Source organism: Echiichthys vipera (genome assembly GCF_963691815.1).
Source record: "Echiichthys vipera genome assembly, chromosome: 19".
Taxonomy (NCBI): Eukaryota; Metazoa; Chordata; class Actinopteri; order Perciformes; family Trachinidae; genus Echiichthys; species Echiichthys vipera.
Genome location: NC_139844.1, coordinates 6712208 through 6732719, shown reverse-complemented (window position 1 = coordinate 6732719; position 20512 = coordinate 6712208). Strand labels below are relative to the sequence as shown.

The 20512-nt window shown below is 40.8% G+C and overlaps 1 protein-coding gene across 1 annotated transcript in view; it reads right to left on the bottom strand.

Moving 5' to 3' along the window:
• Window positions 1–20512, bottom strand: part of col12a1b (collagen, type XII, alpha 1b) — a 149133-nt gene that overhangs the window by 109350 nt on the left and 19271 nt on the right. Inside the window, 7 exon segments of the mRNA XM_083934198.1 lie at window positions 209–358; window positions 3409–3533; window positions 5015–5207; window positions 7111–7380; window positions 9732–10001; window positions 18155–18365; window positions 18368–18435. Of these exon segments, the coding sequence (XP_083790324.1) occupies window positions 209–358; window positions 3409–3533; window positions 5015–5207; window positions 7111–7380; window positions 9732–10001; window positions 18155–18365; window positions 18368–18435 (1287 nt within the window).

The window sequence follows — 20512 nt, the reverse complement described above, 5'->3', positions numbered from 1 at the left end:
ATTGTACAGCATCAAAAACACACATTAGTGATTGCAGATTTACTGCAAGACTTCTGCCTGGCTTGATATGTATAAAGCTTTGGATACGTTTTCCATCTTTCTTGGTCACACAGAGCCAAAGACAAAGTTGATTGTAGGGATAGTATTCATGTAGAAGCAGTATCAGTTAAGCCGAATGTTTAGTAACAGAGTTAGATATAAATATTACCAATCTGGACTCTGTCAGGGCTGATGTCAAACACGCTGACCATGCGGCCGATAAAGTTGCGGATGGTTTTGAAATTGATGCGGCCGATGCTCCAGGAGCCGTCGACCAGCAGCACGAGGTCCGCCTTCGCCGTGGTCTTACACTGAGTGTCTGCAGGGAGAGACGGGGAGTGAGCAAGACACCTGGTGCACCACAGACACCCGCACAACACGAGTGTCTGGTGTCTAAGCTTCATATGAACCCATTAAAGTGTGTAAAATGTGTTTGTGGGGAAAGTGTGAAAAAGTGAGAGGAAATGTTGGGGGATACATCAGAGAAGAAGAAGAGTGCATCACAAAAATCACAAGATGTTAATACAGCAAGATGTTTTACACAGCATTATGTAACACAAATAATTTACACATTGTGCAACAGCTGTCAATTCTGGATTAACTGCTCTCTCTTCGGGGCCTTCTCTCTCTCTCTCGCTCTCTCTCTCTCTCTCTCTCTCTCTCTCCTCCAGCACAGTGAGATGTTTGGATTTTTACATCCAGAAGGCGAATCAGCCCTGTGGTCTTTTCTGGCTGACACTGATGCTGCTCCCTGCAGCAGCGGGAGTTAGCCTTTCTGACACTGTGATATACGAGACTCCCTGTTCCCCAAAGGCAAATTCCTGCTCCAGGCACCTGTAGGGGTGGAAAATGGCCGCTTGTCCTCTTTCCCTCAACAACGACACGCCCCGGTGGATGCCAGGCACTTTAAAAAGCCGGGCCCCCTGTGTGTGCAATTGAAAACAGGTCAGGAGATAATCGATTACATTACTTTCCTTTTTTTCCAGCAGGCTGCAGAAACAGATGCTTGACGTTTAAAAAGGAACTGAGTCGGACGCTTGGGCCGCAGGCTGTTTGAGATATACCACCACCGGTAAACAATGCACTCATGTGTCCCTCCGACATTCATTAATAAAAACAGATGTCATAAACAGAGGCAGCTCTAAGAGTCATCTAATACGCTGCAGACGACTGCCGGATCCAGTGTCTCCGAGTCAGAGGCTCAGCACATAAATATCCAGCTCCGTCTGACTGGCTGTGGGACGTAAATCAACGGTTTGTGTCCTGCAGCAATTCTACCATGGGTGTTTTTGTGTGGAGACCAGTGGCTGCTTAAATCAGAAAAATAAAACGAGGATTCACCCAAAAATCTGTGTGTTTACTGACAGAGAAGTATCAACATGAGGTCTGTTTTTGGTTTTCAAAGTGTAATTTATATTATTTTGGAGGGAACAATCTTTAAGTCTTTAAATGTTCTGGAAAGTTCCTTTCAGCTTTATCCTTGATTTTTAACTCATGAAGTCCCAGAGTGATACTGCCTGAACATCCTGGGTGTGGTCATGTGACAATTTTTGAGTTTGTGTTTCCATGACAACATTTCCAAGATGGCTGTGGGCTTGGTAAACACGTGACGGAACTAGCTAAATTTAAAAGCTAGTTTTTTTTGTTTCTAAGTTAAGATTCAAGTCCTTTATCAAATCTAATGCTTACATAGCATGTCCTATATTACACTGAACCTGTTTTGACCAACAAACTGATCTAAAATAGTAACAGAAAACCTAATTGATACTGTGTTACTATAAGAAAAATGACAGTTAATTCATTCATATTTAACAAATCTATTTTTATTGTTCAATTCAAATCATACTGAACCAAATGTTAGCAAAAAATCATGTCCAATCAATTGAATTAGGATTTGAAAAAAACTTCAGTTTCAGATCTCTATTTCCAAAAAAAAGAAGAAAATCTCAGAAATGTGTTCTTTGTCTATTTAGTCTGTTTTAGGCATCCCATAATTTTCCTTTAAGGGGAAGGTTAATGATATTACAAGTAACCTCAGTTTTGTTGATTTTCATGGCTTTAACTTCAGACCGCTCTCCCAAATCAGTAATTTTACCTTAAATATCGGATTCGAATATCGAATATAGGAGTTTCGGGTTCTACTGCTTTCTCCATCTGCTAGTTAGTTTGTGTTATTGAGTGGTTTTGGTGTTTTAAAGGGTTAGGTTAGTAACAAACTAACCGACGGAGGCAGCAGTAGACCAGAAACTCCTGTGTTTCTGTGATGTCAAATAACCGTTTTTGTCAGTGGAGTCTGGTGGCTTTAAAGATAACGGTTAAACAGGGCTGCTTGACAACAAGGTCACTTTCTTTTCCTCCTTCCAGATAATATTGAATCAATAAAATGTTACTGGAAACAAGTAGAACTTTCTCACTTCACTGTCAGGTTTTTCACACTTTGTTTAAAGAAGAAAAAACAGGGACAAAGCATTTAATGCCCTGTGCGGCGTGTGAAGGACGCCTCGATACAGCTCTGCCAGACCATATGTACCTATCAGAAAGTCTGGATTAATGCCTCCTCTAAGCAGCCTGCCATGTGAGAGCTGCAGTTTAATATACGAGGATCTGTGAGTGGAACCTCGGTGGAACATACTGGCCTGTTCCTCTGCTCGGTGGGCAGTCGGTCACCGTGTCTGCTCCCCATTACAGCAGGAAATTCTGTCCAGGGTCAGCACCTCCTCTGGGTCTTATGAGAAGCACAACATTTTCCTAACTGCATACATCCCAGCGGCAGCGAACGTTCTGGATCATAAAAAGCCTGTAATTGCAAGCAGAGCCGCCTTCTGCGCTTTCGACAACTAATGTGAAAATATCTACTTTGCATGATAACATTCAGGTCGCAGAGTTCAATAGTAACTTCCCTGGTATGTAGCGAAATTACGCATTAGTGGCGGCTTCATTAAAGGTCAGCACACTGTGGGGTGGTTTCTCTCAAATACAGTATGCAGCACATCGGTCGGTCGGGGAGCGAGTCCAACTGGGCAATCTGTAAACGTTAGTGTCAACGCTTCAGCACATGTCTGATTAATGGCAGATCACATTCACAAATGAGATATGAGGAAGGTGAGGAAACACGACCCAAGCAGCCCAAAATAATTTGCACTAATCGCAATCATCTGTGTTGACTTTCAGCCCCGTGATTGCAAACAGACAGTAATATTAATCTCCTTCGACAACCAAATAATTCAACATTCTGGCACCAATTTGGGGCGGCACTTCGAAGTCGGACCACTCCTGTTCTGAAGTGGCTTGGATCGGAGAGCGTCTGGTCTGCAGGCCTGCTCTTTAGGGCTTGCTAATGTAGTGTGTGGTGGAGTTATCCGCTTTTACCAGAGGGGCCGACGTGAGGCAGCTCAGGATCATCAATGAGAGTCGTCTTCTCCTCTCCCGCCAGAGGCAAACTCTCTCCTTCATCATACATCCCAAACACAGCAACAGAGTACTTTGTTTCTGCCCTAAGAGACAAAGGAAATGACAAGACTTACAAAATGAGAAAAAAAGCCCCTGGTCTTTCAGCTAACTAACTGACAGCTAAAAAATGAGAATCCACAGTTTAGGCAAGGTCCCTCCAAAATGACTGATAGCAGACTACGCGTAAAATGTCTCTATTTTATGTTCAACAACTGGTGACAAAGCTCCATATCATCCTCTTTATTTTAGAGATAGTGGACTTGTAGCAGTCTAAATGGTTCCTTCTTGCTATTCTAAATATTCTAAAAGTTAAATGTAGTAGGACTGCACCTGAAAGTTGTTTTTTCCATTGGCACTTTTGGCCATGCCAAACCAAACCACGCTGTGCTGATTTGCGTAGTGTTAAAAGCCAGAGCCTCCGGTGGCGGCGGCCGATGGAAAACCCAACATTTCCTGCTGCTTTACAATTTAAGTGCAGTCGAAACCCTGTTCAGAAATCTGGTCTAGTATATATGAACAAAAATTAACTATGAATTGTCAATTGTCAACTGTGAATTGAAAAGCCAAATCCAGTTCAACTGACAAAATCATGAGAAAAAGTCGGGTACAGCCATAGCAGTTAGTATAAAGTGGATATTATAATGCATGCTCCTGTTCAGCAAGTTGCAAAGCGTGTCAGTATTAGCGATAATAAAAACACAACCTTCTCACTTTTGAAAATGTACTAATGTCTAAATAATGATGTGTCAGTACTGTTTTCTAAACTGCCCATCAGGTGTCAGAGCTCTCACAGAGGGATCACATGGGCCTCCACTAGTGGTGATTGTCTCGTCCTAAGACGCAAAACTTCTTTCTGTCAGTCGGCTCTCTCTGTAAAGGGGGCTGAACACTCTACCCACTAATCTAAAATTAGAGAGCAACGGTAATGCTTTTAACAAAGGTCTCAAACAATGGCTAAATCTGCTCACACAACAGTTCTTAACTGGTTGATTGCTTGATCTGAAATTGCTTTCATTTGTTTGTTTATGTTTTTTTCTTTTAGTTTTGGTTTTTCACTTTCTTTTCTTTATATTTTAACTGTTCTATCCTTTCAAAAGCCGCCTGTGGACAGGTGTTGCAAATTAGCACGTGCTTAAACAATCAAACAATGCATCTGGTTGGTCCAATGTAATTGCTATGTCCACATCAAACATTAAATAAATTTGAAAAAAATAACCCGAAAAGCTGTAATGTTTTAAAGAAAATGTAGATGTGAAGGCTGCCTTAACAAGATCTGTTTTTCACTAGCGTGCTCTGAAGTGGTAGCCAGGGCATGGCTAGGTGGTTACTAGAGTGTTTCCGGTGGTTGCTAGGGTGGTACCAGCCTGTTTTCCCTTTAGGAAACGTGCACAACATTTTTGCCACTGATCATGTTTAGGCAGCTTTAGAATGAAGGCGTTGTTAGACCAAAATGGAAATGGAGTCTTTAATCGAGGCATTAAATATTATCAGAATATTTAAATATCTAATACTAAGGACGTCTTACCTCAGTTCTTCTAAAACGACCGTGTTATCGTAGGGACCAACCAGGAGCTCCCCCAGGTCAACATCATTCCCTTGGGGGTGAAAGGTCACTTTGTAGCCCTTAACTTCTCCTGGTGCTGGATCCCAGGAGACCCTGAAACTGTTCTTGGTGGGCTCTGACGTCTGGAGGTTCCTGGGAGCCTTGAAAGGCGACACTGAAATAGAAGAACCCGGCCAGAACTTCAGGACAAACTTGCGCTGAATAAAAATTCAACACCAACTCCAACTGTTGGCAAAGGTTTTAAAGGTCAGCCACAACACATTCAAGCCAGTTTCTCATTAGTCCATAATACAATACCTTTACCCGGTGTCATTCATTAAAAAAGCTCAGTGTCATGCTGTGTGTTAGTAATGGTAGCGTGTGATTGAGCATGTGTTTATTAACTGTGATTTTAGTGTTCTGGTGAAAAGACACTGCTTCTCCGATGTGCAGCAGCACCTGTAGTGTGAAAAATATTCATCTTAACAAGTCGTTTAAACTTAGCCAATCATAAACTCTAATTTTTTGGATTTACAATGGGGGGAAAAAATCTGCAACTTGGACGACAGAATCCAGTTCGTTTCCAAGACAGCCTGACTTGTGTTGACGTCTCTCTAGAAACAAGTGACAATATTCAGTCAAACAAGCCAGTTTTCTCCATTTATTCTGCAATACATTTGACATTTAATAGGAGAACGTCCCGGAAGCCAGTTGACGTAGACGCCCTTATCCTGCCTGACCATAAAGTGATGATTTGATTTACAGGGAATTTTCCATCTCAGCCAAGAGTCAGATATAGTCATAGATGTCCTGTTGAGCCATGAGATTAGCCTCGGGCAGCTAAATTACTGGACGCAGAGACAAAAAGACAACACGAGTTTCTCTGATTCTCGGTGAGCAGGGCTGCCCCCAAATAGTCGACCAAGCACTCGACCAAAAACATCATTAGCAGACCCAAATTTTGAAATATCGAAACATTTGGAGCTGTGTCTTGTCAAAATTAAGTGAAAATCAATGTGACTGGCGGTTGGCTTATAAGGCTGGAGGGCTCTTAATTTGAAGGGTCAGATACAGGATGTCGTGACACTCACTCACTGTCAGTGTTTTTTTGTTTTTTTTTTGCACGGGAGGTCCCTTGGCTTTACAAAGCGGTTAGAAAGTTAATAGTAATGATATGATGATAACCCGACATGGATAACAATCATGTCGGGAAAGACAATTCAAATCTGGGATCAATTTGAAAAGAACAAGGATGACCAAGAAGGTCACATGCAAACTTTGCAAGAAAAACTTTGCCTCTCACTCGTCCACAACGAACATGACCACCTTAAACATGTAGGTAACGTTAGACGAACATGACCTACCACCTTAAAACATGTAAGTTACATTAGACGAACATGACCTACCACCTTAAACATGTAAGTAACGTTAGACGAACATGACCTACCACCTTAAAACATGTAAGAAACATTAGACGAACATGACCTACCACCTTAGACATGTCAGTAAAGTTAGACGAACATGACCTATCACCTTAAAACATGTAAGTAATGTTGGACGAACATGACCTACCACCTTAAACATGTCAGTAACGTTAGACTAGCTACCTGCCCATGTTCCTTGCGGATTTTTTCTGACACATTCAGAATTAGAATCTGAAATAATTTGTCAGTGTCATTAACAGACGGCAGACTTATAGCATACGGCTGTGCGCACTTGTAAAATAATGATTATTAATTATTTTGAATTGTGTTATTCAGTTGCTGAAGCTATCCTTGCAGGGGGTTGATTAGCTTATTAATCGCTCTATATAAGAAAATCCTTGGTAAGGGGCAGCCCTAGTAGCATTGTCACGAAAGCCAAATACATTAAATTTTATACCAAAAAATGAACATCTAGATTGGCAGGCCATGCACAGGACACCCTACGACTCTTTTACGAAAGCTGCAGATTCTTTTAATTTCATTCCATCAATGATAACGTTTTAAGAATTAAGTCAGGTTTAAACGTCTTGGTTTAGATGGACATGTTTCTGCAGTGCACTGTCTGTCTGAGGGTTGAATTATGGACCAACGTACGTGTCGTTCCTACTCCTTGCCTTGCTTTTCCTTCCCGGCGCTTGTAGATGGGGAGGACGGTGATGTTATACGTGGTCGTGGGCTGCAGGTTCTTCATGACGGTGGTGGTGGTCGTCCCGGGGAACTTGAGTGTCGTCACTTCTTTGCCTCCTTCGGTGGGAAGGTACTTGAGCCGGTATTGGGCCACCTTACCCGGCGCCGCCGTCCACCTGACTTTCATGGAGCGTTCGGTCTCGTCCCACACGGTCAACTTTTTACCGGTAGCAGAGGCTGAAAACAAGAAACACAATTTGAACTGACCAACGTTGATAAATAGATAAAAGATAGATTAAAAACTTTATTGATCTCCTTTGTATTGTATCTTTTCAAACATATATTTTTACTGCCAGCTCATTTTTGGCAGGCAATATAATAGTAAAAAACATAATGTACATTATTCTGACATGGGCCATTGCTGCATAAAGCGTAATTTTCCTTTTGTTTTTTTGCTGCTAATATTTTGATGCTGAAATATTTGTACCTATATTTAAATGTAAGTATTTGAATGCATACTTTGACTTCTACACAAGTTTGTTTCTAAAACTCAGGTATCAGCAGTTTGCGTTAATGTCAATTAAGATGATGTAATTGTGTATCATGAAACAATTTTTTTTCACGTTATTGATTCCACTAAAGATGATAAATGATCATATTAATTATCCTTCAGCCCTAATTCTGCAATACATATTCAAAAAGATATCTCAACTATTCAATGAATGTTTACACACCCAACCACACTTTTCCTTCTACTGTCAAACTTCCTTGAACAGACCTTACTTTGTTGGTTTTTATGTTCTCTATGACTATACACACGTTTTCTTCTGGGGCTACTTAACAGCCATAAACATGTAGTTGCTTTTTTATCTAACCCCTAAAAACAATCATGTTACCCTCTCAAATCTCAGGCCAAGTGTAGTTTCCCTTTATATTCCTTCGTTTATCATTATGTATTTATAACTGAAGGCATAAATGTTGAGTAATACCTACAGCTGCAGGCCAGAACTAATTGGTGATGAATTAGGCATTCACCCAGAAGTGATCAATTGGAGGAAATGCTGACCACATTTTCCACCAGAAACACTATAAAATTAAATTAACTTATGAGTCTGCAAGCGATTAAAAAAAAACCTTGCAAGGGAATAATATGTATATTTAATGATCCCAAGGAAAGTTTTCCCTTGATTTTTATTAGCGGAAAAAAAGATGGCATCCAACTTTTCAACGTGTTGATAGATTTGAACAAATCTGCGAAGCAGGGGATGAAATAGTTCTGCTGGAAGGAGGCATCGAGGAACAATGTGTGCTAAAAAAAATGTGTTTCGTTTATCTCCATGTTTGCTTTGTTTTAGGTGGCCTGCTTGGACCGTTAGATTTCACATGTGTGCATATACAATGAGAAAGGTGGTGACAGTTTTAGAACTTTGTCTCTGATGCAACATGTCAGTGCATAGAGAGCATAACAAAGCAAAACTGTCACCACGTTGATTTCACTCATAGACTGTAGAAATAATGGATATAGCCACAGTGACGTCACCCGTTGGTTTGTGGACTACCCTTCTGAAGCCAGGAGATTGGCTTTCAGCGGTCACCATCTCTGTGTTTTTGAACCAGAGGTGACCATATTTGGACCAGAGGGCGGGACTAGGGAAGGGAATGTTAAATTGCCGCCATTCCAGTGGCACTGCGCTAAGCTCAATGTTTTCAACGGGACGCCATCCAGTAGACTGGGCTACATATACCACAGTAATCACTATGAAAGCAGAATCTGCAGCAACAGGACAAGATTCTGGTTTCTGTTTGTATTCCAAGTAGTATTGACCGATCATGCTTTGGTTGCATGACAGTCTGTATGGAGAGCAAAAGAGGCTGAACACACTGACCATCATTGAACCCACGTATTTTCTGATTTAGCTTCTTGTTATTTATCTGCATTTATGTTCAGATATCTGTTTATGGACTCAACTCCAACTCCATTCCCGCGTCTCAAGTGGCTAATTGGGCCGCAAACAATGACTGGAAGAAGAAGAGGAAGTCTTTTCCCAGATATCCGCTGGTTACACCAGTAGCCGATGGGTTCAGAGATTGTTACTGCAGTGACACAGAGCTGGTTGAAAATCATCAGTTTTCCTGAAATTATCAGCTAATGCTAGCATTAGATAGCTTATTTGGTTAGCAAGGTGCAACCACCAAACGCTGATCAAGACGTTTTAGGCGACGAAAACATTACAATCATTTAACACAGACAACACCCCAAAACAAGTTCACTTGTTCCATTTTAATGTCCACAGTTGCCATGGATACACATTACTAAATGTCTATCCTGATTGACAGGTGGCCGTGTAGATATATCCATTATTTTTATAGTCTATGGTTTCACTCCAAATAACAGTTTGAATGAATATAAAGTACTTCTATTGACTAGGGAACAGAAACTATTGAAGAATGCCAACTGTACGATTATGCAAAACCTGAAACCTATTTTGTTTTTGTGACAAAACTTATAACCGAAGTTTTGAAAAGTGCTACTTATTACGAGTTAAGCAACAATTTGTCTCCAGAGCACAGAGTGTCTGTCGTCTTACCGTCAGTGGTTTCCTGTCCAGTGAGCGGGTCGCTGTCTTTGTGATCGTAGGCAGCGACCACAGAAACGTGGTAGAGCGTCTCCGGACTCAGACGTTCCATCACTGTGTTTGTAACATCTCCTGGCACCGTTTTATCTCCGGCCTCCTCTGAGAACAGCGACTTCCACCGAACCCGGTACATCTTGGGGTTCCCAGGCGCTGCAGTCCAAGACGCTGCAAAGCTGGAATCGGTCACGTCGCTGGTAACCAGGTTTTTAGGAGGACCCACCTCTGAAAACAACAAGCAAATTATGTTTATTATTTCAGGTTTCTATAGTGTGTACTTTAATGTAAAGTATGAAACACAAAAAGATATACTGAATACAAAGTAGAAAGCAATCTGTGACTCACAGGGTAAGCCATGCTGGAAAACTCATGAAACTCTGCAAGCATGTGGTGAAAAAAAAATATCTGATATAGGTGTCACACTTTGGCGTAGCAAACTGGCTTGATAGTGCCCCCTAACAATTTTTACAGTAAAAGCACCAAATTTTAATGTTCAATTAGACGTGCAATTTGGTAGGCACGTGTAACAAGTGGAGACGTACAAAAAAGTCTCTTGGAGGTATACTCTAAACCGAACAGGAGTCCTAAGTCCCCCTACAGATTTAATCCGATCGACTTCAAAATCAGTCAGCACCATCTAAAGAACTTTGTGATGAAAAGCTGTTAAAAACTTTAGTTTGCACTGCACAATGTTGCCATGGCATGGGAAATAAAGCATTTTTCCAAGAAACAGGAAATTGTTCAACTTCAGTGTCCAATCTGCCCCAGATCTCTTTGATAAGAGTCCAGGCCTGAGGACAGGAAGTCAGTCTTATGTGACAAGCATTTCCAGCAGCGCACAGTAGCTTCATACCACGGCCGCAAGTAGAGTGTGAAGGCCAGTTCATTGATTAGTTGTTTGGTCTATAAAATGTCAGAAACTGGCTGAAAGGTGCCTTGTTTTGTCCACAACTCAAAAATGTTCAGTTTACTGTCATAGAGGAGGAAAAAAAAGCAGAAAATATTCACATTTGATTTTCTGCACAATAATTCCCAACTTTCCTCCCAGAAACACAACAGAATTGTTGAAACTCAGCTGTGAGCAGTTTCTATACTGTATAAAGTCAGACGGGCTGGTTCGCTCACGTGTTCTTTCCAGTGTTTGTCAGTTTTTACTTTAAATCCATCCGCCCTTTTTTAAAACAAAGGAACCATTTGGATGTGCTGGCAGATCGGACTATTTTCTAAAATGGAAACGATTAAAAGGCCATCGAGGGGATAGAAAGGATTGAACAACTCACCGCAGCTATAAAGGGCAGAGACGACTGGAGCAACACATGCGATATTTCTGAGGATATTTTAAGACGTTTCTGCTTCATTAGAGAGCACAGAGCACAGGGAGACAGGAGTCATGGGACAGGAAAGACATAAAACATGTCGGGAACCGGATGAACTCAAAGTGTCCACTGAGCCAACGGGAAAACAACGAGAGGAAGAAATCTCTTTATACGTAGTTTATTAGACAACTTTACTTCAATAAACCAGTGCTTCCTTCTGTTGGTGGAGCGTCCGCTGCAAACGTTGATATTCAGTATTTTAAAAATGTACTCTTTTAGTTTCAGTAGGCTGACTGAACGTCTCTGTAGGTTTTCTATCCGGTAAAATCAGGTCTCAGTTTCTGGGGATTTTGTGGCTTTTCCTGGGCGATCGTCACCAAAGTGCAACTAGAATTAATTTACACACTTCGAAGACGCTATACGTGAAATTTCAGATTTGTACATGACATTTATATGTTTAATTAGTAAACGAAAGTAATTTTGATGAGAGAAACAGTCAGAACAATTGGGCGACGCTCAGCCTGAGCGGCTCAGGTGGTGGTTTACATTAAAAACAGAAATGAAGACTTTACGGTATATTTTGGAGGTGTTAAAGCATGTAATTTTAATTTGAAGGACTGAAATATGGTCCCGGATGTGTTGACAGCATTGATGTTAACATCGATGACGAGCAGCTCCCAGTGTTTACAGCGAGGTTAGCACACACCTAATTCACCGCTGTTAGCATCCTTTTGACAACTTTTGTAAACACAAAGATAAATTAGGCCGTTAAAAAAATATTTGGTCTAGGGCTGCCCCCAAGTAGTTGACCAAGCACGGGTCGACCATAAAATCATTAGCAGACCAACATTTTATTGGCCAATTGGTCGCAGGAAAAATAAACATTTGGAGCCGTGTCTTGTCAAAATTAAGTGAAAATATTTGTGACTAAACATTACACCACCATTTGTATTTGTAGGTTAAACAGAAAGTTTGAATGAATTCAGCCACTTAACACTAAATTCAACATTTGTTGAACTGATTGAGTGACTCAATGACGTCAAAACCTTTTTCTCACTCAGAAATTTTAAAAAAACACAGTATTATAGTCTTTTAAAGAAGTTTTCATGACCTCGGCTCAACCGTCTGCAGCACACAGAAGTCAAAACCCTTCTTGATTTATTTGACCAGATCTAATTCTCACCACCACAGCAGGCTCACGTTTCTGCAAGAAGCCATATGGTCACTTTCCTATACAGACAGAGCCCAATGCTGGAAATATTTATGGGTGACGCGAAAGAAGGAGGAGGAGGAGGAGGAGGAGGAGGAGGGAGAGTCGATATCAAATTATAATCCATCTTCAGTTTAGAGAAGGTGACAGCTCGTACAGTGGAGAGACTGGGAAGTTTCCACAACGTGGTAATTATCACAAAATATCACATCCAGCTATATAATCAAGGAAGGTAGCATGAAATAAATCACAGCCTTGCTTTTGCCAATTGATACACATCTTAAAGAGAGAAGGACAGGGGAGAAAGGAAAACGCCAGCCTCTCCAAACTCCAGGAAAAAGGTTTCTGGTCTGAATTAAAAACAACAAAATACCATTATGCGTTTAAAAAACAGTCTCATTGATGAGAGCCTGAAAAAACAAAATAACTGAAAAAGAAGCACGCCTCAGTGTTGTTTTAGTTTCTGCCAACAAATACCGGAAATGTCACTGTGGTCCTCACTTTAAATGTGTAAAATATGTGGCCAGACTGTTATGGAAATCTCTCTCAGTGAATTAAGTTTTAGAGCAGTTTGACGAGGACATGGACGATAGATTCTGCATTTCACTAAATCCTTTTTCGGCCGCTTTATTCTGCTTTCAGAACTGGTGTTAATAATTAACCAGAATTTAAGTTTGACATTGAACGTTTTGTCCTGGACGGATCCCACTTTGCTTCGTTAACGTGCATGTGTTAGTTTATTTATGTCTGTTATTTCACATGTGCAGCTCAGTCGCCGTCGCTCCGTCTTCACCACAAAGAGACGCTGCTGCAGCCGTCATTAGCAGGGAGACTCTGCACGATCCGCTGCCAATTTCTATCTGCTTCGAGGAGCCCTGTCTCTCAAAAGCTGGAAGCAGAGTCTGGAGGCTTTCGAAAATAACCGCCATAGACAGCCGTCAGATGGAGTGTGGAATCTGTGGCGCTCTGCAGACGACGCAGCCTCAGATGCACTCAGACCTGTTTTTCCAGTTTACAAAACCGCAGGAAACTGAATGCACTTGTGAAGATGTTTCAACGTCCCCCTCATCCATCCATCTATCCATCCATCTATCTATCTATCTATCTATCTATCTATCTATCTATCTATCTATCTATCTATCTATCTATCTATCTATCTATCTATCTATCTATCTATCTATCTATCTATCTATCTATCTATCTATCTATCTATCTATCTATCTATCTATCTATCTATCTATCTATCTATCTATCTATCTATCTATCTATCTATCTATCTATCTATCTATCCATCCATCCATCCATCCATCCATCCATCCATCCATCCATCCATCCATCCATCCATCCATCCATCCATCCATCCATCCATCCATCCATCCATCCATCCATCCATCCATCCATCCATCCATCCATCCATCCATCCATCCATCCATCCATCCATCCATCCATCCATCCATCCATCCATCCATCCATCCATCCATCCATCCATCCATCCATCCATCCATCCATCCATCCATCCATCCATCCATCCATCCATCCATCCATCCATCCATCCATCCATCCATCCATCCATCCATCCATCCATCCATCCATCCATCCATCCATCCATCCATCCATCCATCCATCCATCCATCCATCCATCCATCTATCTATCTATCTATCTATCTATCTATCTATCTATCTATCTATCTATCTATCTATCTATCTATCTATCTATCCATCTATCTATCTATCTATCTATCTATCTATCTATTTATCGATATATATATATCTATCTATCTATCCATCTATCTATCTATCTATCTATCTATCTATCTATCCCTCATCCATCCATCCTTCCATCTATCCATCATCCATCCATCTATTTATCTATCTATCTATCTATCTATCTATCATCCATCCATCTATCATCCATCATATACAGTATCTATCTATCTATCTATCTATATATACTGTATATCCATTCATCTATTGATTTATACATCCATCCAAATATAAAATAAATATATTAAATCAATAAATATACCATTAAATGTAACGAAAATAATATTAAAAAATAAACGTAGGATTAAATAATTATTTGAGATAAGGTGAGTGTAATTAAAATATTTAAAATATGTTGACCTTTTATATTTACCTTTGTATTAATTCCTCTATGTATTTACTTTCCTGTTGATCTCCCTGTTTGATCTAATTATTTTCATTAATTGATTTATTTTGCTTTTTTTTTAATCTATAAATTAATTGATTGATTAGTTGATTGGGTTGAAACAGATATATCAATTTATGTCACATTTATATCAATTCACTATTCCCTAATTATATTTCTAATGTTGTTCTTTGCCCATTTAATGTCATATTAATTATTTATCAATCATCATTTTTAATTTTGGCAGCTCCAGTCCTCCGTATTTTAGAGGTTTCAGTTTAGTCATGAAAGTATATACAGGACGACATAAAGCTCATAACCATAAAAAAAGAAACCAAAAATCGTCTGGCAAACCTCCTCAAAGACTCTTCAGAGTTTCTGGCTTCAGGTCCTCGCGGAAGAAAATGAACCGTGTAATTTAAAAGATGCACCGTCATCACCTGACAATAAGTGATTCCTGAAATGTTCCCGCTTCTCTACAGTTAAGGTTTTCCACCCGACAGCAGCATCACGCCAAAATGGTCCGACAATCAAGAAGTCCTGGTTAATGTCAAGGGTTTTTGGGTTTTTTTCCATATATGAGAGTTAAAAGTGAAGGCAAAAGCAGCTGCTGAGCCTTTATACACCAGGCTTAAACCAAACAACTGGCAAGATGAAGAAAATTTATACAAATGTCATTGGACTTTATCCTGGGATCTCCTGTATGTGCCATTGTTTGAACAAATTACGAAAGAATGAAAACAAAGTAGCATTTACACAGTAGTTTGTGCAGCAACCTGAAATGGCTTTGATATATCACAGAAAGCACTGTAACCTGCAGATCTTTGGCACCAGGCGGATTTTTCCATTTTAGGCTCCCATTTGGTCGTAAACAGAAATCTTGTGTGCACAATAAAGGCCCCGGCGAAGCTTAATATGAGCTCTTACTGTACAGTAAGAGGGGTTTTACAGTGAGAAAGAGTGAGCTCAGTGGGTTTAATGTGGGTACAGTACCAGTGCAGCAGGTTCAGCTCTGCATCAGAGAGAAACCAAGCTGCCTCTGATGTGGGAAACACAAGGGATGTCTGGGGGCTTTACCAACACACTTGAATGGTCCTCACACTGAACAAGACCACGGATGCACCATGGCAGATCAGATGCAACCCCGCTTTGCAAAAGAGGTTGTAATGATTGCATGGCACTGCTGCATGGTGGCATCTGGAGGCTGTGCAGGCCAAAACACAGAGACCGTGGACAACACAGTTAAATTCCAGGCAAGCCCTCACAAGGTGGGAAAAAAAGATGCAACATGTAGAAAAGAAGAGAGAGAGAGAGAGAGAGAGAGAGAGAGAGAGAGAGAGAGAGAGAGAGAGAGAGAGAGAGAGAGAGAGAGAGAGAGAGAGAGAGAGAGAGAGAGAATTAAAGAAAACAGAGTTGCAGTGACATAGGAGGGGAAAGACAAAGACAGAAGGTGAGAAACAGACACACATGGAGACGGAGACATAAACAGAGAGGCAGAGACGGGAGTGAGTCAGTCTTCCCTGCTCCTCCTAACCTTCCAGCCCTGCTCTCGGCTGGGTTGCATTCCTGTCCGGTCTTGCTGTTTCTCATCTTTTACCTCTCAGCTTGTGTGGCTGCTGTGTCCACTGTTACTGTTACTGTTACTGTTACTGTTACTGTTACTGTTACTGTTACTGTTACATCTCCACTGTGTGAGATGCACCAGTGAGGGAACACACTGATGAACTGCATGCATCAAGTTCAGGTCCACAATGATGGCGTCAGCACTGATTGGATACTGGTGGTTCACCTGTTCAACTCTATTTTTTGCCTTCATTAGATAGCAACAGTTGGAAAGAGATATGAACGATGGAAGAAGAGAGAGGAGGAGGATGTAAAACAAAAAGTCCCCAGTTTTGACTCCTTCAGTGGTTGTCATCGGCCCATGTCTGCACAAACTTCCTGCATGCAAACTTGTCTTCTAGAAAGTTATGTTCCCACACAACAAAATCGTTTCATTAAGTTTCAAGGTATTTTCTAGCGAAAATAACATGTGCTTGTGTACTGAAACAAAACTACTTGGTTAGGTTTAGAAAAAGATGATGTTTGGTTTATAATGTTTGTTTGTCATGTCACGATTAATCAGGAAAATAAGTCAGATGAACATCCATTCTCCTCTTAGTTTAACGTCAACCTTCTCTATTTTATCCCAGTTATATGTGGATAGTTTTTCAATCAAAATAGAACTGATTTTCAACATTTTACTCCCAAATAAAACTGTTAAAGTGGGGATTAGTTCAAAACCTGTGTGATCATCATGTTCCTGATCTGTTTAACTCTGTAGACAAAAGAAGCTTCAGGCTAAAATGATCTCAGCCCTTTTATTATTGTAAATAATGAGCGAAAATAATTGGATGACCTTGACCTTGACTTTACCTGACAGGAACTAGTGAAGAGCGATGAAAGGTAAAGTCACTGCAACACTAAGAGTAAAGCTTGAAACATGGATGTTTTCTTGCTCTCCTTCCTCTCCTCCGTCTCACCGCCTCTCTTGTTCTGCCTGTTTGTTATGACTCTCCAGGAACAATAAACCCGACCTCTGAAACCTCTCTGGGTCACTTTGATCATTTCTCTGCGCTGGAGCAGAAAAAAAAATGAAGCCACGTTCAAACGCCGACCTGCATCGCGTGTTTGTTTTAAAGAGGCCTTTCTGACGATTTGGTCGTCGTCCAGGGTTTAAGTCACAGCAATTACAGCAAAACCTCAAACATTAGCTGTGGTTGTTGAGCCACTCAGTCATAATAAAAAATAGAGTAATCGCTTAATCTGGGAGAACAGCAGGTCACAGCTGCATGCCAGAACCAACAGAAGTAATGTCCATCTTTATATTGCCGGACTTGATTTTGCATCTCTGCATTAGCAGATGTTAATATACGTCAATATGTGTATTTATTCACTGTATGTTATGGAAACAGAGCATCGCCTTGTGGTTGTAAGTCTCCGCCAACCATGTCCAGACTTTTACAATATATGTAGTGAAGACTTTGAAGGGATTTAATAAAAAGTGTATTTTTTGTGTATGAAGGAAGGTTCAGTCTCAGAGCAATGTGCAGCATTTAGCAGCTTAAAGACCTGTTCGGACGGGACTAGTTTAATGTGGGGACGTGGGGTCAGGTCATTTTTACCAGAGGTTTTAGTCCTGTCTGAATGCGCCGATTACCTCAATTTTCCCCTTCTGTAAAATAGTCCAGAAAAAAAACCCTCAAGTCAACTAATCCGTCTGAATACGACCCTCTGTAAAACATATGTTGATGTTCCGTCATATCCTGTTAATACGGAGTTTCCACATATTTTTGAGCATTGAGGCGCTTGAAAAGCACTCAACACTTTTTAGATAATCAATTCTGTCCTTCAGTTTTGTGTTTAGTTAATTTTTTGATATCAGGAAGCTACGTAGCACACACATGGAGACAGGAAGGGGACGGCAGTGTGGAAAAAAGGTAACACCTCTGGGAGAATACAGGGATTTTTTAAACCTGTGCGAATTGGCTGTTTATATTAAAGGCGTCCTGAGGTAGGACTATTATACCCACGTCCCCACATTAAACTTATGCATTCCGAATAGGGCTGAAGAAACAGAAATCTAACTCTGGAGTTTGTGGAGACCAAACCAATACTACAGAGTAAAGAGAGTTTGATTTAACAAAAATAATTAGTGGTTTACCTTCCAACGTGGTGCCTCGTCCCTCCAGGGCGTCACCCGGGCCGGATGGATATCGTGCACTGACGGAGATGTCGTACTGGGTTCCAGGCCGCAGGTTCTTCAGGAGGGTGGCCCTATTGTCGCCCTTCACTGACACTTCCTTCCTGGGGCCGCCGGTAGAGGGTTTGTAAGCTACGCGGTACTGGAGCACGTTCCCCGGCGCCGGCGCGCCGGCTCCCAGGAGACCTTCATGGAGGCAACAGTCTCGTCGTAAACCCTCAGGTTGCGAGGGGAGCCCCTGGCTGGAGAAGGAGGTAAAGCATGGTCAGAAAATAAAGCGAGGCACCGGACAACAATCTGATGATCTTGGCATGAAAACCGTGCTTTCAGGAGAAAATGCAGAAGAAATCAAACACTTGTGATGATGAGAAACCGTCTTATTTTATAATTAAGCAAAAATGTGTTTTCATGTTCATGCATGATGAGAATAAGTAAGATAAGCAGGCTTTATGCATCTTGCCTTAACTGGATAAAAAGTGGATAAAAACACTGTGTGAAATGTCCTTGACCAAGACACTGAACTCCCAGTTGTCCAGTTGAGCCGCACAGTAGAAAAACTGGGAAGCTACCAGGATGTGAATTAGTGTTAAGTAGAGTATGTTCACACAATTTCTCTTTTGAAAAATGATGGTTAAAATAAAGTGGTGACTCATTGGTCTTAGTGTTAACGCCTACCGCTGAGTGTTTCTGTGCAATGTTTTATTGTTGCATCTGCCGGACTAAGTGTTTTCCTAGTCAGTGAAAAAAATGTCATGGATTTTAAGTGAAATACACTATTTTTTCCCAAATAGTCATCAGAAAATAAAATAAAAGAGTAAAGCCATTCCCAGTGGCTGCTGTAACCAAGTAATGTGTGCTCCTTTTTTGCCAATACAGGACTTGGTGGAAAAGACTGCGAGAGCAATTCATGCAAAACCTCAAGGCATTGCATCAAGTCATAGTTTTGAGATAAAGTCATGGCACAGTAAACATTGTAATGGGAACAATATTGTAAGACATACAGGGGGAGGAAAAACTAAAAAATATCCATCTGAGGGCCAGCTGGGTGTTTCATGTCAAAGAGGTGCAAGCTGGGATTAATCCTGCCTCTTTTATAAACCGTCAAAAATACAAAAAAACAAGGACACCTCTGAGGACAAGCAGCTGCACCGTCTGCAGGAGCTGGAAGAACCAGGAGGTGAACAGCACGTGCAGACATGGTAATAAATGCTGTTGCCATGGGGGACAGGAATATATAATTCATTTCCAGCGTTTTTTGGCTCAAGGTCGATAATCGTAAATGCTTTTGGAAGATGCCTCCCTAACAGCATTTCTCCATGAGATGATCTCCCTTCAAGAATCTATAAAAAGGTCACAGAAGTTTAAAGGACATCTTTTATAATAATTTTCAGGTTCATATACTTTTGGTTTCTGCTAGAACATGTTAACAAGCTTGAATGTTCAAGACAAACTTGATTTTTCTCATACTGCCTTTCTAAATATACCTGTATTCACCCTCTGTTGGAGCACCTGTCTCTTGTGTCTACCGGTCAAGACAGATGGCCGTTCCCTACAGAGCTGGGTCTGTCTGACGTTCCTGCCTGTAATAGGGAAGGTTTTCGTTGCCACCGTACTCTACGGGGAATTGTTGGGTCTGTGTAAATCATAAATAAGTCATAGAGTGTGGTCTTTACCTACTCTGTAAAGTGTCCTGAGATAACTTTTGTTATGATTTGGCACTAGAAATGAAATTGAATTGAATTGAATTGAATTGAATTGAATTGAATCTTTAAGAACCCCTCCCGAAAAAGCCCAGTGTGCTCTGTGTCTGTGTCAGCATTTCCTGGTCTCCGCTACACCGACTCCATGTAGATGGATGAAATGTTATATGTGCATGATTTATTCATATTTTCTTTTGCTAAATTTAGATACTAACTCAGCTGAAAGCCATATTTAACTTTACAAAACGTAACTTTTGCGGATGCTAGCTGACATTAGCTTAGTGTTGCCAGATCTTGTGAGAGTTTGAGAGTTTTGAGTAGCCTTTATAAAGTAGATTTTCTACTGTGAAAAATCACCAATAAAGCCTTCTTTTTATTATTATTTATATATTTTACTGGTCTGTCGGGGGATAATCCTGTTCCTGATCCTCTGAGCTTCTCTCCTCTCTGTGTGTATCATTCATGTCTGATCAATGCATGTTACTAATTCAACTTCTTCCCCGGAGTTGTTTGTGCTTTGTCGTCTCACAGGTCTCTGCTGATCGTGGTGGTGCCTGCTGCCATTGTCCTGCATGACGCTTCCTGCTGCTATTATCACTATTACTCATATAAACTATCA